The following is a 23,808-nucleotide window of genomic DNA, read 5'->3' as shown; positions in this document are numbered from 1 at the left end:
GTTAGTTAGCACTTAGCTAATATTATCTTACTACCTTGGTATAAACGGTGCTTATTTATCACATAATCAGAAATAACATTTCTGCTAGTTAGCTTTGGCTAATGTTTTCAATCATTACTTGCTAAAAACGCACTATCAGGTGTCACTTGAGGTAGATCGTTTTTTCTTGTTTTTACTGACATAATTTTTTTTTTAATAAACTTTAACTTGAGGGAAATTTGTTTATTTAGATGAGATGAGTAACATATTTGTGTGCATTAGCCAATGCAAATTAAATTTAGTTAAAATGATGTCTCTTAAAATTTTCTCTCTCCAAAAACCACCATCATTATGTCGTGCCAGCAAGGAAGATTTGTTTTGTACACAATGTCTTGTCTCACAAGGCCAAAATCAAGGCATAAATAAAAAATCTTGAAGACTTTTATTTTGGTGAGTGTTTTTTTTTTTTTTTCCTTTTTTCAGTGACGGAAGTGTTATCACATGACAGTCAGTGGGAAGAGGAACACAGGGTGAGTTGTGGAGCTGCAAAGCTGCTGATCCATTTAAACATTTTAATACAAACCTCGGATTAAACACCACAGATATCACTACAGTTAGTCTGTTATATACTGTCGGGTTTTGCTGATTGCCTGTGAATCAGAATCAAGTGGGGTTAGTTTTAGTAAACTGGTGTTTAGTCCGGGTTTAGTGACAGACACAGTGTTATTAACACTAATAATAATAATAATAATAAAAGGTTAAACTGATTGTATAAATGTTCTTCTTCATTATCTTCTATTTTAACACTTCTTTCTACAGGTTCTTTCTCAAGGCTACCATCATCATCGTCATCATCTCACAATGTTCTTCTATTCCTCACATTCTTCTTCTTCTTCTTCTTCTTCTTCTTCTTCTTCTTCTTCTTCTTCTTCTATTTTAACACTTATTCGAACACTTCTTCTTCTTCTTCTTCTTCTTCTTCTTCTAGTTTAACACTTCTTTCTACAGGTTCTTTCTCAAGGCCACCACAATCATCATCATCATCATCATCATCTTACAAAGTTCTTCTATTCCTCACATTCTCTTCTTCTTCTTCTTCTTCTTCTTCTTCTTCTTCTTCTTCTATTTTAACACTTGTTTCTACGGGTTCTTTCTCATCGCCGCCACCACCGCAATCATCATCATCATCATCTCACAATTTTCTTCTATTCCTCACATTCTCCTCCTTTTCTTTTTCTTCTTCTTCTTATTTTTCTTAGTAGTAGTAGTAGTAGTAAAATTTATGAAAACAAAGGTAGCTAGTTTAATCTAAGTCGAGCCTGTTGCATGTTTTCCTAGGGTCTGTTGCCGCCACGATGGACTTCCTTGCCGAGAATAACCTGTGCGGCCAGGCCATCCTCAGGATCGTGTCCCGGGGAAACGCCATCATCGCTGAGCTGCTGCGCCTCTCCGACTTCATCCCCATTGTCTTCAAACTCAGAGACAAAAGTGACCAGCAGAAATATGGAGACATCATCTGCGACTTCAGCTACTTCAAGGTTGCCTCTTTTTAGTTAATCACTAAAAATACTGCAGAAAGAAATGCAAAGCTGTTTTGACGTGTTTTAATGCTCGTGTGTGAAACGTCAGGGTCCAGAGTACTATGAGAGCAAGCTTGAGGCCAAGCCAGAACTTCAGGACCTGGACGAGGAGTTCCGGGAAAACAACATTGAAATATTAACTCGCTTTTATCTGGCTTTCGAAAGTGTCCATAAATACGTTGTGGACTTAATAAGGTGAGAAAACCGAATTATGAGAAGTGCTTATCTGTCAATTTATTAGGAACACCTGTAAACCTGCACATTCATGCCAAGGATCAGCCAATAATCACGTAGATACATGTCACTAGCTTCATCTAATGTTTACGTCAAACACCAGAACGGGTAAAAAGTGTGATCTCTCTGACTTTAACTGTGACATGGTTATTGGTGAAGGACAGGCTGGTTTGAGTATTTCAGAAATTGCTGAATTTTATGCAAAGCAGTCTCAAGAGTTTACACAGAACGGTGCACCAAAACGTTCAGTGAGCAGCAGCAGTTCTGTGGGTAGAAACACCTCACTGATGAGAAAGATCAGAGGAGAAGGAACAAGATGTTAGGAACGTCACTGTAACTCAAATCATCACTCTGTACAAACCACGGTGAGCAGAAAAGCATCTCAGAAATCACAACAAGACTACAAGTACAGAAGACCATGTCAGGTCCTACTCATATCCTCCATGAACAGGAACATGAGGAATCTACAGTGGGCTCAGGAACCAAAAAGCTTTCTGAATAAGATTAATAATCATTTTATGTTGCATTTTACATAGATACCTGGATGACCTCAATGAAGGCGTCTACATTCAGCAGACCCTGGAAACAGTCCTGCTCAATGAAGATGGAAAGCAACTTTTGGTATTTAAAATGAAAGTCTTATTAAAATGAGGTGTATGTATTAAAAAGGCGTCTTACTGTCGTTTCCTCCTGTTCAGTGTGAAGCTCTGTATCTGTACGGCGTCATGCTGTTAGTTATCGATCAGAAAATAGAAGGAGAGGTGCGAGAGAGGATGCTGGTGTCCTATTATAGATACAGGTAAGGATGGAAAAGACCTGTCAGCTGACTCGTTTCTCACGATTAGATAGTAAATAATTGGATGTTCGCTCATCTCTCCATGTTACATTAGTGACATTAGGTCTGACCTGAAACTTTATTTCTAGGCTTTGTTGGCATGAAATCTATAAAACTCGTCGTGTCTGTTGTTGTTTTTTTCCCACACAGTGCTGCTCGATCATCAGCAGACTCAAATATGGATGATATCTGTAAACTTTTAAGAAGCACCGGCTACTCCAGTAACCCCGGGGCTAAACGGCCCATTAACTACCCCGAGAGCTACTTCCAGAGAGTCCCCATCAGCTCTTCCTTCATCAGCATGATCATAGGTCGCTTGCGCTCCGACGACATCTACAACCAGGCACGACACACTTTCACCTTGCATATCATTTAAACTCACACCATCTTAGTCCTCTGTGTGTGTGTGTGTGTGTGTGTGGAGTTGGGGGTTTCTCTCTCTGTCTCTGTCTCTTTTTCTGTCTCTCTCTGTCTCTCTCTCTCTCTCTCTCTCTCTCTCTCTCTCTCTCTCTCTCTCTCTCTCTCTCTGCGTTTCTCTGCCCCCCCCTTAATAAACATATTTTTTGTGGTTTTGTATTTTAAAAGAAGATTGTTTGTTTCTTTGTGAGGGTTTGTATGTTTTGTGCGATTTTTTTTTTTAAAAGTGGGTTTTGTTTAAAATATTTTTTAGCTCTTTTTCTTTGCTTTTTTAATCTTTATAGGTTTTTTTTTTGCTTTTTTATCATTAATTTATTACAATTATATTTATATTATTATATTAATATGATTATATTATACATATATTATTATGTATTAATAATAATAGTAATAAGAAGAAGAAGCTGAAGAAACAAATTAATTCTTTATAATAATTATGGTTAAATAAGTTAAATCAGAGGAATTTTAGGGATTTTATCTCTGTTTTTTCTTATTTAGAGAGGGAATGGGCTTTTTTAAAATGTATTTATTTGTTTGTTTGTTTATTTGTTTGTTTGTTTGTAGCAGTTGAAGAGCTCTCTCTATAACACTTGTGTATTATCCATGTGTTTTCTACATTTCTACATGATTCCTTTGCTGATGCTTTTCAGGTTTCTGCTTATCCACTGCCGGAGCACCGCAGCACTGCGCTGGCCACGCAAGCAGCCATGCTGTACGTCTGTCTGTACTTCTGTCCCTCCATCTTACACACACAGCAGGCCAAGATGAGAGAGATCGTGGACAAATACTTCCCTGATAACTGGGTGAGCAGTGATACAGCAGGACAACCTATTGACACAGAGCGGACTTCTAATTTTAATGTGTTTCTATCGTAAGAGTGCGAGCGTTAAAAATGAGCAGACAAACAAGAGCATTCAGTACAACAGCACAATTGCTAATATATATTGTTTTTCTATAAACAATAAAATAATATCGTGCAACTGACACGTCAAACAAAATTCAGTTAAATATTTTTGTAAACGGCTTTTTCACTGACAGCGAAAATAGTTCCCAAAGGAGCCACAGATGGATAGAGTGTTGCGTGTTGCCATGACAACAAATAGACTAACTGACAACCGCTATTAACCGTAGTATCGGTTGCATTGTAAAGATATTGTTGCGGTGGATTAGTGGTCAGAGCTTAAAGTTCGCCCCGTTTAGTTCATTTCCCGTCTTCGTTCTGTGTTTGCATGTTCTCGTCATGTTTCTGGGGTTTCCTCAGCGTGCTCCAGTTTCCTCCTCCAGTCCAAAGCCGTGTTTCATTGGCTGATTTTCCGTAGTGTTTGTGTGGTTGTGAGTTTGTGTGATTGTGATGATGTCGGTACGTCCTCCACAGCACTCAGGCACAGAAAATGGATAGGTGAATGGAAATATTTTGTGTATATATGTAAATGTGCTGTTATTTCAAATATGAGGAAAAAATGAGGAAACCGTTTTGTTTTTTTAGTAGGTAGGAAGGAAGGAAGGAAGGGGAAAGGAAGGAAGGAAGGAAGGAAGCATTAAAAGGGAAAGGAAGGAAATAAGGAAGCATGGAAGGGGAAAGGAAGAAAGGATGAAAGACTAAGATGAATGAATGAAGGTTGGGAAGAAGGAAAGTATGAATATGGAGACACCTGAGTGTAAATCAGACATTTAGAACATTAATTGAATCCTTGCACGCTTGTTATAATATTTCATGTCATTTCAGTTGACATGCCGACATGTGACGTTACAGACACCTGCAACACATTTGTATCACCTGTGAATGATTTGCTTGCGTGTTCTCATGTCGAATGATCAGGTGATCAGTATATACATGGGCATCACAGTGAACCTGGTGGAGGCGTGGGAGCCTTATAAAGCGGCCAAGACGGCACTTAACTACACCCTGGATGCAGCAAACATCAGGGAACAGGTGTGTATACACACAACATCAGCTAGATGCTTTAGTCCCACACACACACACACACACACACACACACACTCACACACACACACACACACACAACTGCACAGAATATACAGGATATATGTGTTATTAGAGAAATCCTAGTCTGTATGTGTTTAGTTGTGCTGGGTTTTTTAACTCTTTAAGTATTACATTTCACACAATATGCCTGTGCAAGTAAACAAAAATATAAATGCAAATATCTTAATGTTCTTTAGTTTTTACTCAGACTGGTGTATAGTTTATTTTTCCTTATCTAAACGTTGTGCTCTAATAAACTCATTCACAAAAATAATTCAATTTGATTTATGTTCCTAAAGATATTCTTTTTATATTTACAGAATATTTTTATTTCGTTCTATTTATATGCATATATGAATTCAAACTTTTGTTTATCTGTAAAAAGTATATATATATATAATATTAGGACTTTTTTTTATATTTAAATGATTATGAATCAAATGTTTCTTTTCCTCTGAGAGGTTCATTTGAATATATATTAATAATAATAATAATAATGATACTACTAAAAATAATTAATTAAATAATAAATAGTCATTTTATAGTGCTAATAAATAGTAGTAACTAATATTAATTATTTATAATAATAGATTAACTCTATTTTTATTAATAATATGATAATAATAATAATAATAATAATAATAATAATAATAATAGCTTGAATAAATTAACTGGAAGTTAATTTACTGGAATTTATTTTAAAGAGAGCTAAATTTAGGAGGCTAATTTTAGTTGTTTTCACACGTGCATACACATCACTGTCTGATAAAGCTTGCATGAGGCTCTCGTATAATAGAAACGGAGATGTTGCTGGATGAATGAAGTGGTGAAAGTCACCTCAAACTGTGAGGACGTATTTGCAGGCTTCTCGCTACGCCACCAGCGTGGACAATCTGCGGCCGCAGGTGCAGCAGCTGCTGAAGGAAGGCTTCCTGAGAGAGGAGATCGTCCTGGACAACATCCCCAAACTGCTCAACTGTCTGCGTGACTGCAACGTCGCCATCCGCTGGCTGATGCTGCACACTGCAGAGTCAGGTTTGAGCCACGACTCTTTATTTCATATGAAGCTTTTGAATGAAGGAATGATTCGGATGAATAATAAATATTTACTTTATTATAAGAGTTTAATTACCACAGATTGATACAGCATATATATTTGTGATTCAAATAGTGAACATCTGAGAAATCGCATTATTTGATTCACTGGAAAATACTGATGAAGAATTTGATGTTTGATTCCTTTTTGGATTTTTTTTTCTCTTTCTTTTCACTTATTCTCTTTTATTTTATTCCATCTACCTTTACGTCTTTCTCCATATCACCTCGCTTCCCCTTACAACATAGTTTTAATTCACACTTTGTCATTGGTCATTTTTATAGATCGTAATCTTCGTCTTATGTCTCACAGTTTATGATCCGAACAACAAAAGACTGCGTCAGATCAAAGACCAAGCGATCAGTGACTCCAAATACAAATCCAAGATCTTATTTCAGCTGCTCCTGGACACGGCACAGTTTGAGTTCATACTCAAAGAAGTGAGTTTTTTGAGGTTTTTTTTTTTTTCCATCTTGCAATTTTATCTCACACTTTCCCATCACTATTTATTCACTGTTTAACTGACATAAAAAAGGTCACTCGTTTGCTCATCAAGCTTCAAAATAATACACTGATTTACCAGAAATAAGTCTATCGATGTTTAATAAAGGAATATCTTATCTGATCTCATCTTGTCTTATCTTGTCTTATCTTAATTCAGCAACATCTGTTTCGCCATGCTGTTTTTGTATTATCCAGATGTTCAAGCAGATGTTGGCAGAAAAACAGCTGAAATGGGAGAGCTATAAGAAAGAGGGATCGGAGAGGATGATGGAACTTGCCGAGGTGTTTTCAGGGGTCAAGCCTCTCACCAGGGTGGAGAAAAACGGTTCGGTTTGATGCTTTTTAAACCAGAGCACACAATAATTTTTTTGGGAGTTTTTAAATACATCAGCAGCATTTTCCATAAATTGAAAAAAAAAATTGTTGATTTAATTGTTAAGAAGAAATGAGCTTAAAGCCACTCATATTTTGTTCTCCATTTATTAATAATACCATCAGTGTCGTCTGTAGAATCTAACTAGCACTTAGTCGTGACATAAATAAATAAATAAATAGATAGATAGATAGATAAATAGAAGCACACAGTATAACACACACTACACTTTTTTTTTTTTGTTTTGTTTTTTGGTGCCACCCCAAGATTTGCTGTGGCCTCCTGCTGGGGGCGCCACTGCTGTCACTCAGAAGTTGCTTAAGATTTTCCTGGAAAACATTTCCGTATCCCTGACACCATAAACACCAAAATTTCCTGACAGAAACTTTCACCATATCAACAATTACACTAATATTGCAATTACTCAATGTTGTATTACTCTAGCAAATTCCATGTGAATGAGCTGTCGCTATAGAAACGGGCACGTTTTTGAAACCTTTAGCGTATTAATCTAAACCTGTGATTAGTCATGCAGCCGGAACTACTTTCAGAGCTGCTGTTATAGAAAATGATCTAACACTTCCGATCGGAATCACGAATTCAACAGTGCAGTGGTAAAGAATTGTATACCACATGTTCTAAGTTAAATCCTCTTTATGTCCTGCTGTTGCTTCCGCAGAAAACCTGCAGGCCTGGTTCAGAGAGATATCGAAACAGATCGAGTCCCTGAACTACGAAGACTCCACAGCGGCCGGGAGGAAGACGGTGCAGCTTATTCAGGCTCTGGTTGAAGTATGTGCTGGTTTCTTCTTCATTCATTTCTACATGATACTGAAGGAATAAAGCTTGATAGGACACACAGTTGCATTTATTTATTTATTTAAGTCACATTGTCTTATTCATCTGTTTGTACAGAAACGTCTAGACTACATAAAAACTTTAATATTCTACTCTACTGTTGATCATTAACACAATTAATTACAATTATTACAATAACTCAAAGGCAAAACTCTACACTTTCTTATCATTACATTATGAAATAAACAGACCATGTGACATGATGCTAATAAGCTCTGTTATAAGCTCTTCTTCTGTTGTCTTGTGCTCAGGTACAAGAGTTCCACCAGCTTGAGTCTAACCTGCAGGTGTGTCAGTTCTTGGCTGACACACGTAAGTTCCTGCACCAAATGATTCGCACAATCAACATTAAAGAGGAAGTACTGATCACCATGCAGATCGTGGGGGATTTGTCATATGCCTGGCAACTTATAGACAGGTAACTTCTGTTCTCGCAGTGAAAGCTACACAGATAGAAAACAGATCTACGTAGTTACACAGGAGTTACACAGGAGTTTTAGGGCCGCTGTTAATTTTCAGATTGACAGCAAACACACAGAAGGAAGGAAACAAAGCAACGTGTACAAAAGCTTTGCGCTACAGTTGTCTTGTCGTCTCTGAACTGAAAAGAGCTGGCAAGGACAACACCTTTAAGTGTCATATACATATACGTATACAGTTTGGATTGAAGAGTGAGATGAACAGCAGATATCGATGTTGTGTTTGTGTAGCTGAGTTAAAGGTGAGGTCAGCAATTTTAGGTCAAAACAATAATTTCCCGGCTTTTCCAGTAACATAAGGACATAATAAATTTTCACTAAACATTTTTTATGGTTTCAGTTTCACCTCCATCATGCAGGAGAGTATTCGAGCCAGCCCGTCCATGGTCACCAAGCTGCGAGCAACATTTCTGAAGGTACGGCTTCCAAAAATGTTGAAAGTTATGCTTGACTAATAATAATAAATAATACAAGTCTAAATTGAGCTTCACAATATCTGCTTTAAACAGCTGGCCTCAGCTCTGGATCTTCCCCTAATGCGCATCAATCAGGCCAACAGTTCTGATCTGCTCAGCGTGTCACAGTTCTACTCCGGAGAGCTGGTGGCCTACGTCAGAAAGGTACCTCCAGCTGTTAGTTATTTCCAATTTCTAGCCCTCTACTCTGTTAATGGTAATGCCAGCTTTCATTTATTTCATTGGGGCATGTGGTAGCCTAGTGGTTAAGGTGTTGGGCTACCAATCGGAAGGTTGTAAGTTTGATCCCAGGTCCACCAAGCTGCCACTGTTGGGCTCCTGAGCAAGACCCTTAACCCTCAATTGCTCAGTTGTATCAAAAAAAGAGATAATGTAAGTCGCTCTGGATAAGGGCGTCTGCTAAATGCTGTAAATGTAAATTTATTGCTAGCAATATTAACTTGTTAGCTCAAACTATTTTGTTTCATATCTTCAGGTTTTGCAGATCATTCCTGAAAGCATGTTCACATCCCTAGCCAAAATCATCAAGCTGCAGATACATGACATCATGGAGGTTCCTACAAGGCTGGACAAGGACAAGCTGAAGGATTATGCTCAGCTCAATGCACGCTACGAGGTGAATGAAGCAATGTGGTGTCTATACGTATATTGTTTTAATTTTACTGAAATGAGTGAGTGCTCCCTTACCCTTACCCTACCCTAATCATAATACCCTAATCATAATCCTTACTCTTACCCCTATCCCCTTTCCATGACCATACCATTTACCTTTATACCCTCATCCTGACCCTTACCTGTATAATTATCTCCCAACCACAACCTGTACCCTTATCCCCTAACCTATACCCTTTACCCTTATACCCTAACACTTATTCCTTAACCTCTACCCTTATCTCCAAACTCTGATCACTACTCTTTATCCCCTAACCCATACCTCTTTCTCTTATACCCAACCCCTATCTCCTACCCCAACCCTTACCACTATCCCCTAATGCAGACACTTACTCCTTACTCTTATCCCTTAACCCAGACCCTTACCCTTATCCCTTAACCCTGACGCTTATCCTTATCCCTTAACCCTGACCCTTATCCTTATCCCTTAACCCTGACCCTTACCCTTAACCCTGACCCTTATCCTTATCCCTTAACCCTGACCCTTATCCATATCCTTATCCCTTAACCCTGACCCTTACCCTTATCCCTTAACCCTGACCCTTATCCTTATCCCTTAACCCTGACCCTTACCCTTAACCCTGACCCTTATCCTTATCCCTTAACCCTGACCCTTATCCATATCCTTATCCCTTAACCCTGACCCTTACCCTTATCCCTTAACCCTGACGCTTATCCTTATCCCTTAACCCTGACCCTTATCCTTATCCCTTAACCCTGACCCTTACCCTTAACCCTGACCCTTATCCTTATCCCTTAACCCTGACCCTTATCCATATCCTTATCCCTTAACCCTGACCCTTACCCTTAACCCTGACCCTTATCCTTATCCCTTAACTCTGAACCATACCCCTGACCCTGATCCCTTTACACCGACTTATACCATTATTCTTTATCGCTGACCAGTACCCCTTACCTTTATTCCCTAAACCTTAACCATGACCCTCACCTCTTACCCTTATGCCCTAATTACGACAGTTACCTTTACCTTTTACCTTTAACCCCTAACCCTCACCACTTATTTCTCCTTTTTCTGTCAGGTTGCCAAACTCACCCATGCCATCTCGATCTTCACTGAGGGAATTCTGATGATGAAAACGACGCTTGTCGGAATCATTAAGGTTTCTAAAACTCGATGAAGTTGTACTTCAATATACCACCATGTTGTACAAACAGAATGATACAGTATATGCCTGCATGGCTTTAGGTGGACCCCAAGCAGCTGCTAGAGGACGGAATAAGGAAGGAGCTGGTAAAGCGTGTTGCTTTATCTCTACACAAAGGCCTCACCTTTAATCCTAGAGCTAAAGTAAGAACACAAGTTTTTGTTTGGTCTTTATTTTTTTGGTGTCTTTCTATAATAGTCACTGGTCTACGCATGATTTGTATTCAGAATATAAATATTTAAGAAAACGTGGAATCTTTTGTTACAGTTTTGTGTTTGTCTTACTTACTTTGTGTTTGACTATAAGTTTGAATATAGATTGAGTGAACTTACTTGGTCCTTGAGGAGGATCGTTGGCTGCTCGGCTCATTGACTTTCAGTTGTTACAAAACCAAAGAATAAACAATAAACCTTTACAGCATCAAATAAGAAATGGGTTCTTTTTTCCAGTCCAGCGAGCTGATGCCCAAGCTGAAGGAAATGGCCGCCACCATGGACGGCTTCTATCGCTCCTTCGAGTATATTCAAGACTACGTTAGCATCTATGGCCTGAAGATCTGGCAGGAGGAAGTGTCCCGCATAATCAACTACAACGTAGAGCAGGAGTGCAACAGCTTCCTCAGGACCAAGGTTTCTCCATTGTTTTACCGGTGCTACATTTGCATGTCTGTCATGTCATGTCTGTCCGTCATGTCTGTCTGTCTGTCATGTCTGTTTGTCATGTCTGTCTGCCTGTCATGTCTGTCTGTCTGTCATGTCTGTCATGTCTGTTTGTCATGTCTGTCTGCCTGTCATGTCTGTCATGTCATGTCTGTCTGCCTGTCATGTCTGTCATGTCATGTCTGTCTGCCTGTCATGTCTGTCTGTTTGTCATGTCTGTCTGCCTGTCATGTCTGTCTGCCTGTCATGTCTGTCTGCCTGTCATGTCTGTCTGTTTGTCATGTCTGTCATGTCTGTCTGCCTGTCATGTCTGTCTGTCTGTCTGTCTGTCTGTCTGTCTGTCTTTCATATTACTTGTTTTTGCATAGTAGCATAACACTTTTTCCCCCTGCTTTCACGCTGTTTATAAACGGCTGTGTACCTTCCTGTCTCTCAGGGCTCTTTTTTAATTTTGTTTGTTTGTTTTCCAATCTGCATTTCATTAACCTCATTTTAGGGTTTATGAAAATTTGGGGCTGGTTATGTTGCGTTTTTTTCCTAAGAAAAGAGCTAATATTAGATGTCACCTTAGGAATTAAAATTTTGATCCAAATTTGTCACGGCATTTTAATACCAAAGGCTAAAATTTAAATTTATTAATGGAGCATTTGCGAGTGTCAGAACATTTCCTGGTAAATAAACACTCACATTAAAAGGATGTGACACACCAAAGCTCTTCTTTATTTGTTTAGTCTTTTCATCTGTATTAAATGAATTGTTTTGCATTTGTAACAGTGCTTATACATCACTGGGTTTATTTCCTTCTTCAGATACAAGATTGGCAGAGCATCTACCAATCCACACACATCCCGATTCCTAAATACCCTCCGGTGGACGAGTCGGCCACCTTCATCGGCCGTCTGTGCAGGGAGATCTTGAGGATCACTGATCCGAAGTGAGTCCAAATGAATAAGTTCGTACTGTTTAGCATCACAGGGCTATTCATTCTCGAGCAATTTTCATCATTTGTCTTCTTTCTTTAGAGCAACATGTTATATAGATCAGATGAACACTTGGTATGACATGAAGACGCACCAGGAAGTGACCAATAACAGGCTGTTCTCAGAGATCCAGGACACTCTGGGCACGTTCGGCCTGAACGGACTCGACCGGCTCCTGTGCTTTATGATCGTCAAGGAGCTACAGGTGTGTGCTGATTGAAATTATTATTATTATTATTATTATTATTATTATTATTATTATTATTATTATTATTATTTACAGTTTCAGACTCTTTTTGCACATAATTGAAATGAGCAGTAAGTGTTTAGAGTAATTACTAATAATTATCCTTGCTTCTCAGTAAAACTTGCTTTCCAAAAATTTGATGACAATTAACAAAAATAAAAGGCTTGGTGGTTTTCCTCACACCTCCAAGGTTGGGGGTAAGATTTCCATCTCCGCCCTGTGTGTGTTCTCCCTGTTCCTCAGGGGTTTCCTTCAGGCTCTCTGGTTTCCACCCCAGTTGAACAACCTGCTGTTTAGTCGATTTTACATCTCGAAATTGACCAAAGTACAGTATGTGAATGTGTACATGTGCAATTGTGCCCTGCGATAGACAGGCATCATGTCCATGGTGTCCCCTATATTATGCCCAGAGTCTCCTGGGATAGTCGCCAGGTTCCCCACATCCCAGTAGGATAAACGGTGTAGAGAATGCATGGATGGATAGAAGTCATGCTGTGCCATGCTTTTTTCCCCTTCAGACTTTCTTGACTGTACTTCAGAAGATCGTCCTCAAGGACAAATCTGTGGTGGACATTTTTAAAGCTCTGCTCAATGCCGTGAACCCGGTGAAAGGCATTGTGGGTAGGTGGATTTCTGCATTTTCAAATAAGCAGTAAGATTTATAATGTGATACTATGTTATAGAGTTACAAAGTCCATTCACAATTAGCTCGTATAATTTATTAGCTCGCAAATTAATACTTTGTTTTGTCTGGTAAGCATGATTTATTAACACTGGGGATAACTGTCTCATGGTAGGTGAACAGGCACAGGTCAGCGAGCAGTAAAAAGGCAATAAACACTTAATGACGTGACGTGACATGATATATGACGTGACCCATACTCAGAATTTGTTCTCTGCATTTAACCCATCCAAAGTGCACACACACAGCAGTGAACACACACAGCAGTGAACACACACACCGTGAACACACACACACCGTGAACACACACACACCGTGAACACACACACAGCAGTGAACACACACACACCGTGAACACACACCCGGAGCAGTGGGCAGCCATTTATGCTGCGGCGCCCGGGGAGCAGTTGGAGGGTGTTAGGCACCTTGCTCAAGGGCAGCTCAGTCGTAGCCGGCCCGAGACTCGAACCCACAACCTTAGGTTTAGGAGTCAGACTCTCTAACCATTAAGCCACGATTTAATGTAAGGCTTGGAGATGTCATGACTCAGGGCTCGTTCTTGTTGGGAAACAAATCTAGAAGTGTGGATTGACTTGACCGTTATTAACATTTGATCAATTAGCTAATGAATGAGAATTACAGCAGCAACACTATCAAATTCATTAATAAAAGTTTTTACAATTTTAAAAGTGTAAGTGTGTGTTGGTGTGAATAAGACAGTGAACTTTTTTAAATTATAGCTATATATATATATATATTTTTTTTTTTAAAGTGTTCAAGAGTAATAAGTTACAATAATTAAGCTATTTTTTTTTTTAATTCATCGGTTTGATTCTGTAATCAGATGTTTAGAGCCTCGTGTTACATCGGAGAGATTTTACACCAAAGTGGCAGCTCGTAGTAAAACGATCTATTTGTTTTCTTTTCATGCAGCCACAGCAAGTAAAGTGTACACGAATGCTGTAGCCAAAACACAGAAGATCTGGCCAGCATATCTGGAGTCCATCATGAAGGTAAACAATATTTCGGACGATTAAAGTGACTCCTTTAAAGTAGGAGAGAGACAACAACAGAGGGTAAAAAAGAAGGAAAGGAAATTTTTTTCATTAAAAGTAATATTTAATTTAAATTATTTTTATGCGACAACTATTTTTGTACCTTTTTGATTTGGTACAAGGTCATTTTTTTGGAAATGTTACATGTAAAACAGAGGGTAAAAGAATAATAATATGATCACAGAATTATATACAGTAGCCACATGACACTTAGCAGAGCTCATAAGACTTCCACTTGGAGGCTGAATGGTGTGATGAGCCGTGTTTGTGTTACAGGTGGGTCAGATGCAGATCCTCAGGTTACAGATAGCGAATGAGTTGAACTACTCCTGCAAGTTTGACTCCAAACATCTCGCAGCAGCTCTGGTGAATCTCAACCAGTGAGTTAGCTGCATTTATGTCACTCATTCTTCATGATATTTTCCACAGGCTGGTTTTTTTTTTTTGTTTTTTTTTAATTCATCAAAAAGAAGTGCCTTGTTTTTTTTTCTCTTCTTTCTTTCTCTTTTTTCTCAGATCCCTGCTTGCTGATATCGAAGCTCACTACCAGGACCCGAGCCTGCCGTATCCGAAAGAGGACAACACCCTGCTCTATGAGTTCACTGCTTATCTGGAAGCAGCTGGAATACACAACCCACTGAACAAAGTCAGTCTTTTTTTTTTTCCATTACATTTTAACCCTTATCTGGAGTGACTTCTATTTATCTCATTTATACACCTGAGCAGTTGAGGGTTAAGGGCAACTAGGGTAGTGCTGGGATTTTGGGATCCCAGCTTGTTAGAAAGGTCAGGGTCAGAGCGCAGAGTCAGCCAGAGCAGAGAGTAGGGCTGGGCGATAAAACGATAACGATATGCATCGCGATAGACAACTGATCGATATCAATAAAAAATGTGTTGGATAAAACGTTCAATATTTTTTGTTCTTCGTCGGAAGAAAACAGAGGTTGCGAAACAAGTTTGGTTGCATCCTAGCAAAGGCACTCACTCACTGGTAACCTAGCAACGTAGGGACTACTTGGCACGCTAACAGCCAATCATATAACTGTGTCAAGTTTGGTTGCGCCATATCGTTGTCTCGTGCTCGTCTGCTGGATTCCTCTTCAGTAACCGGCAACTGATAAGAAAATGAGCCGCAGCGAGCGAGGAAATTGTAAATAAAAAAGGAAAAGTCAACTCGCCAGTATGGCAGTTTTTCATTTTGCAACTTAAATGTTAAGAGATAATTGTTAAGTGTTCATTGTAACTTTAGACTTATGTTTACATTATAATTAGGGGATTCTGATCAGAGGACGGTATTTTTCTCCTGGTCCTTATTTTAAATGGGTCATAAAATATATCAATAATTTTGTATATCGACCGATAAGGAACACTGATATCGTGATACAGTTTTCAGTCGTATCGCTTAGCCGTAGCAGAGAGGGATAAAGGATTTGCTTAGGGGAACTAACAGTGGCAGCTTGGCCATGCTGGGACTTCTGAGCAGTTACACAGAGCCCCAGGATCACCTTCCACCTTCTGAACCTACTAACCACTGAGCTTCCACAACCCCAGTCACATCGGTAACATCTATAATACCCGACCAATGGAGCAAAAAAAAGTGGAACTTGTCACCCAAATGAGGATGAGGTTCCCTGTTGAGCCTGGTTACTCTCAAGGTTTCTTCCTCATATCATCTCAGGGAGTTTTTCCTTGTAATCATTGCTATAGCTTGTTAGGGGTAAAGGGTAACTTAATTTAAAACTTTAAACTTTAAAATGTTTTATTCTGATTCTGGGGGCACGGTGGCTTAGTGGTTAGCATGTTCGCCTCACACCCCAGGGGTTGGGGGTTCGATTCCCGCCTCCGCCTTGTGTGTGGAGTTTGCATGTTCTCCCCGTGCCTCGGGGGTTTCCTCCGGGTACTCCGGTTTCCTCCCCCGGTCCAAAGACATGCATGGTAGTTGATTGGCATCTCTGGAAAATTGTCCATAGTGTGTGAGTGTGTGAGTGAATGAGAGTGTGTGTGTGCCCTGCGATGGGCTGGCACTCCGTCCAGGGTGTATCCTGCCTCGATGCCCGATGACGCCTGAGATAGGCACAGGCTCTCCATGACCCGAGGTAGTTCGGATAAGCGGTAGAAAATGAGTGAGTGAGTGAATATTCTGATTCTATACTTACGTAAAGCTGCTTTGACAATACGAATTGATACAAATAAATTGAACTCGAACTTGACCAGATATTTACTTTCTGTGATAAATACAGAAACACTTATGAATGCTTTTTGTATGATATATCGCCTATAAAAGGATTCATAAAAATGATATTGAAAGAAATATCCACTCTCCAGTCTCTATGTGCAGTGACAGCGGGTATAAGGATCTATCACACATTCACTATTCTTATTAAACTCTTATGATGATCACAAATAAAGGCTTCTGGATTTGCAACTTCTTTCTATCACATCTTTTTTTTTTGTGGTCATTTATTTGTCAAAACCTTTTTTTTTTTTTTTTTTTTTACACAGATCTATATCACTACCAAGCGCCTGCCATACTTCCCCACTGTCAACTTCCTGTTCCTCATCGCCCAGCTGCCCAAACTCCAGTACACTAAAAAACAAGGTTCCACATTTATTAAAGAGCGTCTGATTCTTAATACATGCGTATAATAAGGTAAAACAGGTCAACGTTCATCCTGGAAGCCTGACTGATCAGCGATGTGATGTCCTTACAGGAATGACCTGCCGGAGAGCGGCTGATCCGGTGGACTGGGTTCCCCTCGTCCTGGGTTTGCTGACGCTGCTTAAACAGTTTCACTCCAGATACACCGAGCAGTTCCTGGCTCTCATCGGCCAGTTTATCCGCTCCATCATGGAGCAGTGCACCAGGTATCTGATATGAAAATACGTCATCGTATTATGTACATCAGAGATTTCCCAATGAATTCTAATCTTCCGACTATGTAAATGTTTATAATTTCTTAAGAATTTCATAAACACATATTTGTAATCTTTCTGGCCAAATTAGCCTTCGGTCAGGACGGGTAAATTGAAATGAATAAATACAGGACATTGTTTATTTTTATATACACTCACTGTCCATTTTATTAGGAACATATCCAATCATTCAATCATGCGGCAGCAGAGCAGTGCATAAAATCATGCGGATACAGATCAAGAGCTTCGGATAATGTTTATATCAATCATCAGAATGTGGATCTCCTGATCTTAATCGTAGCAGGTTGCTGGTTTGAGTAATTCATACTGTAAACTGTTGATCCCCGAGCATATCCGAGTTACTATAGACTTCCTGTTCAGCTCGGACCGGTCTGTTTATTCGCCTCTGATCTTTCGCATCAACAAGGTGTGTCTGTCTGAACAGACCCTTCACTCAAAGGATATATTTATCCTCCACAACATTCTAGATAATGTTCTGTCTCGACTGCTCTGTCAGATCAACAGTTTCTAAAATATTCAAACCAGCACATCTGGCAACCAGGATCACAGAGATCATTCATTCATTCATTTTCTACCGCTTATCGGAACTACCTCGGGTCACGGGGAGCCTGTGCCTATCTCAGGCGACATCGGGCATCGAGGCAGGATACACCCTGGATGGAGTGCCAACCCATCGCAGGGCACACACACACACACACACTCGGAAAAACGGACAATTTTTCCAGAGATGCCAATCAACCTACCATGCATGTCTTTGGACCCGAGGAGGAAACCGGAGTACCCGGAGGAAACCCCCGAGGCACTGGGAGAACCCGACCCTGGAGGTGTGAGGCGAACGTGCTAACCACTAAGCCACCGTGCCCCCCCTCACAGAGATCAGATGTTTTTATTTCCCATTCTGATATTTTATGTAAACATTAACTGTTGTTCTTGATCTGTATCCTTATGACTGTATGCAATGTGCTACTGCCACGTGATTGGCTGATTGGATAACTGACTAAATAAGCAGGTGTAAAGGTGTTCCTAATAAAGTGGACAGTGCATGTATGTATTTTTATTGTTTATTTATATTTATTTATTTTGAATTAAATTAGATTAAAAAAGTTCATTTCCATGCAGGTAATGGATTTCTGAGCCTCTTAGTGTCTTCTCCATAGCAGTGCTCTATGTAGTCAGCCATATACTGTATATACTGTATGTGTATATATATATATAATATAAAAATATATATAATATAGAAAGCGCACACACAGTTCATAGAAAGTCGTTTGGGATTTAGCCGGTTTGCATTAAGGGTGGTTTACTATTTTAAAAAAAAGTTCAAGACGGATTTTATCTAGAGAAGTTAAATATGAATTACTAAGATATATTTCGGTTAAAAAATGAACTAATCATCAGTGCCTGTTCTCACAACACAGTCAGAAGATCCCCGAGATGCCAGCCGACGTGGTAGGAGCGCTGATGTTCCTGGAGGACTACGTACGCTACACAAAGCTCTCCAGAAAGGTAAGTTATTTAAAAACGAACCAACAAAACCCATTGAAATTTTCAAATGCAGTGATGAAAAGCCGCTGAAACCGATTTAATATAACGTATCGATAAAGATTGAATTCAATTAAGGAGTGAAAGTGATTTGTCCTGATTTTTATCCGTCTTTAGTTCCATTTAACAATGATGAACTTCTACGAAATACTGTACAAGTTCTCTCGCGTTCTCGATTAAAATCGCTGCCTTTTACAGAGATGTAATATAAAGCACAACGTCTTCCATCTGCGAGACTTTAATTCCTGGAGACTCCTTCCATCAATGTTAAATACAAACCTCCTTTAAAGAAAACTTCCCTGTCACTACAGACCCAGTAGTGATGTAGATCTGTTGCGTCCAGAATATAAACTTAAATCCGAGCCGTAATAAACATTATGCTCAAAATTCTTACGGACCCTTCATGATATTGCCAGCAGGTTAGAGAAGTGTTGCTGTTTGATCGATTATACAAATGATTTAAAATAATAAACTATTGAATGATAAAAATCACCTACTAGATTCATTCTGTTCTTCGCAGGTGGTGGAAGCTCACATCCCAAGTTTAATCTTTGATGAATTCAGAACTGTCTTGTAATGATTTCTTTTTTTTGTTGTCCACATTAACACATTTTGCCAATTAACCGTTTGTGTTAACATTGTTGCCTTTTTCCTAAACAATTGGTTAGTTATTACAAATTTAACTACTGTGTAACTTTTTCCTCTGTAGAGTTTCATCCTTTTCTTCTTCTTGTTGTCCCAATGCAGCTGAAATGAATGTAGCGATCGTTGTAATAAGATGTAAATAAAAGTTTCATTGAAGACATTTTGTTGTACGTGTCTTCACTCTTTTCTCTGTGCTCCATCCATTGGCTTCTGGTAGCTGCACAATTAGATTTAAAACACAATGCCAGCGAATGGACTTGCACCATCTTACAGTAGCTCAAAGCAGTCATCACGCTCAGATCTACCAGCACTGCTCCAAAGGAACCAGCATCTCTCAGGGTACGAGGAAGATACGCGTCTAGACTCCTCTGTCCTGGCACCTGGGTGGTGGAATCATCTTCCCCATGATGTCCAAATATCTGAATCACTGAGTGTCTTCTAATGACATCTAAAGTCCTAACTAACAACCTGCTTTTTTTCCAGGTAAACAATTAAAAATCCTCAGCACTTTTTTCTCACTAAACCTTCACTTTTTTAATTACATTTTATTAACTTTATTATCCGTATGCTATATTACCTTTCAACTGAGTTTATGATTCTTGTACCTTTAGTCTGTGGCCTATTGAACCAGACCTCAAATCACTTTTGTACGTAGCTCTGGATAAATGGCGTAAAATTCACTCACTCATTTTCTACCACTTATCCGAACTACTCGGGTCACGGGGAGCCTGTGCCTATCTCAGGCGTCATCGGGCATCGAGGCAGGATACACCCTGGACGGAGTGCCAACCCATCGCAGGGCACACACACTCTCATTCACTCACACAATCACACACTACGGACTATTTTCCGGAGATGTCAATCAACCTATCATGCATGTCTTTGGACCGGGGGAGGAAACCGGAGTACCCGGAGGAAACCCCCGAGGCACGGGGAGAACATGCAAACTCCACACACGCAAGGTAGAGGTGTGAGGCGAAAGTGATAACCACTAAGCCACCGTGCCGCCCCGGTTTAAAATCGAACTACAAAATAAACAAATAAAATCATGGATATTTATTAGACCCATCAAGCTTTGATATATTTCTCATATTTCTACCAGGCTGACATGAGCTCTAGGCTTTGAGCTCTGGGCTTTGAGCTCTATGAAAACGAAGCCAACACTAAAAATGAAATAAATGCCTAATTTTGTAGAAATGTACAATGTGGTTAATGTAATATGGTTATACTGCTTGGGTTTTCTTGGACCGTCAGACTCACACATCGCTCGCACACCGGATCTCGTGTCAATGAAAGGTTTATTTTGTATTAAATATATTACAATACTGAATGATAACTGTAAGGAAAAATATGGGCGCCGATCACTTTGTATTAAGTTTACAAACAGCATACTGTGAAACAGAACAGAGGGTGTGTGTGTGTGTGTGTGTGTGTGTGTGTGTGTGTGTGAGAGAGTGAGAGAGAAAGAGAGAGAGATCGTGATCGTGAAACGGACAAACGTAAGGCATTTATGACGTCTCCTGAAGCGGGTGCAGACCTCCCCTCCCACTCGTGTGTTTTTCGTTCAACAAAGAATACAACCTTGAAACGTGGCCGATGTCGCGATGGATAGAAGGTAAGAACGTGAATCTACGTGCTCGCTGGATCGTGGCGTGTATTTTTTATTTATTTATTTAACGAAGGCAGTTTTGTTGTAAATCGCCATCATAAATTACATTCAATAGTGTGTTTTGCTCTAAGAATCCTTTCAGGACTTGCTCGTTATCCGGTTTCTATTCGCACGTGGATGTCGCGACGCTGATGGGCACGAGGACAGTGAAGTGCTGAAAGTATTGCTTGAGATGTTTGTTTGTTTTTTTGTTGTTGTCTTTTCTTCAGGTGCCTTTGAATTCAGCCTTCTTCAACACCACATTGAGCCATGCAGGGTTTTTTTTATTAAGGCTGAGAAAAACGAGTGTGCGCGCGTGTCTGTGCTAATCCGTATCTGTATACACAAAGTACTTAATGTAATCATAATAATCACAATGCACTTAATTGCTGTCTGGGTTACGTACGGGGGGTGGAAAAGAAATGAGTTTTGACACGTGGTTTGCGAGTGAACGTGGTGTGAATCCGTGCTCAGGATGGCGGGGAAAAGAAACTGAATGAATACAGACAGCAGGATTTAGTGAACATGAAGGTTATGTACAGATGAGGTGTGTAAGGGTTTTATGAGATGAGATACTACAAGTACAATACTGAGCAACATTCACAGAGTCTTCTTCCTTACGAAAGCTTCAGCATACTTCACGTGGAAATGAAGTCTGTTAGGCGTTTTTGTGCGCACACCCCAAAAAAACAAACATATTTACAAACATTGCGTATGCTTTGCTTCATGTTTTCTTATTTGTTGGTGGATGCGAGTGCTGCGGTACTGCAGGTGGCGCTGTTGTGTCAATGATGATGACAATTTCCATAATGTTGGCGCTTCTCTGAGTCAGTCATTTTTGAAACGTATCAGCTTAGGCATGACTCGGTTGTAGAGGTGCCAAGATGCCAAATCCTGGCAGATGTCATACGAAGCCACTGCGTGGTGTCGGTTTGTTCCTCATTTACGCCATGTCGTGTACGCCATGTGCTGAGGCCAGATTTATGGTTCCAGATCTACTTTCGTGAGGAAAGTAGATCTTTCATCAAGGACAAAAAAACATTTAGACATTTAGTGTCACATCCCGTGACACTCCACTCAACACCGAACAACTGAAAATAGCAACGTGATCGTACTTCAGACATTTTTCTGTATTGTAGGAGGAAAAAAAAACATACAAATATACAGTTGTTTCCTTCTGCAAAGAATTTAGCTTCAGAGCTCAACTGTGCCCTTTCCTGCACTACAAACTTATCCTTACTGACGGCATCAGATAAGTTACAAAGCAAAACGCAGAAAGAAGCTGGTTCGACGATCAGGGAAATACATCGAAGAATCAAAAACAATGAAGAACAAGAAAGGCTTATACAGTGATCGTACAAACATACAAACGAGAAGCGGTGAATGTTTCTTCTAAAACCTACTGAGTGACCATAAAATAAAGCAATAAGAAAAAGCATTTAAAAAAAAACGAGCAGACATTTCACTGTCGGAGATCTGTACATATTTACACACGTGAGAAAATAAGAGAGCGCGTATGGCAAGGCTGGAATTGTTCGCTAGCGTTAGCGCTGATACACTGTGTGAGTAGAGAAAAGCCTTAAAAAAAATGAAATCTTGCCAGCCTACAGAAATGCCCTCTGAGACATGCTGTCCCCTAGCCTGCTTGTTCAAATATTATTTTTTGTCATCGTGGTCGTCTTTAGCACTACAAGGAGTTGATAAACATGTATTCTCATGCATACATTGGAAAGTTTTTACGTGCTTTCGAAAAAACGTTAACATCCAGGAGGTTTTGGATGACCTTCTCTCAACATGGCTACAAGGACACCAATCACAAGACATTATTGGTGCTGGATGAGAGGGTGAGAGGGAGGAGGAAGAGAGGGAGGAAGTTAGGGACAGGCTGTAACCCCCCCCCCCCCCCCAAAAAAAAAAAAAAGACGGCAGGGCAGGATCAAAGGTGCGGGATTAGCAGTCTGATATTCCCTGCCTCGTGCGGATGAGCACCAGACTGCAGCAGTGCCTGGCTTTGACCTAAGACCCGAGCCAGTCCTTCTGTTTCGTTATGGACAACTGCAGTGATGAGAGGATGACGGCCGTGCTCTTCGTCGCAGCGCTCTCTCCCCGCTCTGGACCCGCTAATCCTGGAGGACTTCAATTCTTCAGTTTGAATTCATTAGTTTTTGTATTTTTTTTTTTGTTTGTTAGTTTTCTCATTTGTATAAAAGCGGAGGAATGTGTAGTCCTTACGGAGATTTTGCAGAGTGATCCAAGGAGCCTCTTTATATTGATGTCTCCCACAGCTGAAAGACAAAAATGATAACAGAGAAACGTTAGAAACGTTAGATTTGTAAGTCTGATGGATTTATCTGCATACACACGAGAAACAAATCCATATATTAATAAGGCTGAATATCAGAAAAGCTGTATTCATATTTAGAACAGCAGAAGTCAAGTAAGTGTGTGTGTGTGTGTGTGTGTGTGTGTGTGTGTGTGTGTGTGTGTGTGTGTGTGTGTGCGCGTGCGCGCGTGCGCGCGTGTGTGTGTGTGGTAGCTGCTGTGCTGCATTGGATGAGCTACATTATTGGAATATTTAGTCACCACAGACAGAGGGCGCTATTTCACTACTTAGCTGTGAATGTGCTTGGTTAATGAGTTTTGATGGTGGAATGAGAGATTTTCCAACATACAAATACTTTCCTGAAATAGAAATACACAGATTCTTCTAATGGGTTTTTTATTGTTTAAGCAGCTCACAGTACAGCATTATGCAGTGTT

General features: G+C 39.9%; 2 protein-coding genes across 4 annotated transcripts in view; one reads left to right on the top strand and one right to left on the bottom strand.

Moving 5' to 3' along the window:
• Window positions 1–462: 462 nt before the first annotated feature.
• washc5 (WASH complex subunit 5) lies at window positions 463–19,560 on the top strand. Of its 2 annotated transcripts, none has more exons than XM_027176324.2 (29): window positions 463–509; window positions 1,318–1,517; window positions 1,609–1,754; window positions 2,330–2,414; window positions 2,492–2,592; window positions 2,779–2,971; window positions 3,696–3,848; window positions 4,865–4,978; window positions 5,896–6,067; window positions 6,441–6,568; window positions 6,828–6,957; window positions 7,685–7,797; window positions 8,115–8,281; window positions 8,683–8,758; window positions 8,852–8,962; window positions 9,294–9,434; window positions 10,531–10,611; window positions 10,698–10,799; window positions 11,106–11,285; window positions 12,125–12,249; window positions 12,338–12,500; window positions 13,061–13,163; window positions 14,158–14,237; window positions 14,556–14,659; window positions 14,796–14,925; window positions 16,782–16,878; window positions 16,991–17,144; window positions 18,632–18,719; window positions 19,276–19,560. In XM_027176324.2, exons 2-29 carry the CDS (start codon window positions 1,335–1,337, stop codon window positions 19,330–19,332), a joined length of 3,477 nt encoding a protein of 1,158 aa, XP_027032125.2. In that variant the 5' UTR covers window positions 463–509; window positions 1,318–1,334; the 3' UTR covers window positions 19,333–19,560. The 2 variants fall into 2 exon arrangements, with proteins under 2 accessions (XP_027032125.2, XP_047664405.1); XM_047808449.1 differs by lacking the exon at window positions 463–509 and adding an exon at window positions 533–592.
• Window positions 19,561–20,681: 1,121 nt separating this feature from the next.
• adam22 (ADAM metallopeptidase domain 22) overlaps window positions 20,682–23,808 on the bottom strand; it is a 68,331-nt gene continuing 65,204 nt past the window's right edge. For both annotated transcript variants that reach the window (XM_027171277.2, XM_027171284.2), the window contains exon 31: window positions 20,682–23,333. In XM_027171277.2, coding sequence (XP_027027078.1) covers window positions 23,313–23,333 — 21 coding nt within the window. In that variant the 3' untranslated portion in view covers window positions 20,682–23,312. The remainder of the gene's footprint in view (window positions 23,334–23,808) is intronic.

The sequence above is a fragment of the Tachysurus fulvidraco genome, chromosome 25 (genome assembly GCF_022655615.1).
Source record: "Tachysurus fulvidraco isolate hzauxx_2018 chromosome 25, HZAU_PFXX_2.0, whole genome shotgun sequence".
Taxonomy (NCBI): domain Eukaryota; kingdom Metazoa; phylum Chordata; class Actinopteri; order Siluriformes; family Bagridae; genus Tachysurus; species Tachysurus fulvidraco.
This window is presented reverse-complemented; position numbering and strand designations above follow the sequence as displayed.

What these genes read in the sequence shown, in the direction of transcription:
- washc5 (XM_027176324.2), top strand. Translation starts at nt 1,335, where the DNA reads ATGGACTTCCTTGCCGAGAATAACCTGTGCGGCCAGGCCATCCTCAGG. An exon ending in GCTGCACACTGCAGAGTCAG is followed by an intron (nt 6,068 to 6,440) that starts GTTTGAGCCACG and finishes TATGTCTCACAG; the next exon opens with TTTATGATCCGAACAACAAA. An exon ending in CCCGGTGAAAGGCATTGTGG is followed by an intron (nt 13,164 to 14,157) that starts GTAGGTGGATTT and finishes CTTTTCATGCAG; the next exon opens with CCACAGCAAGTAAAGTGTAC.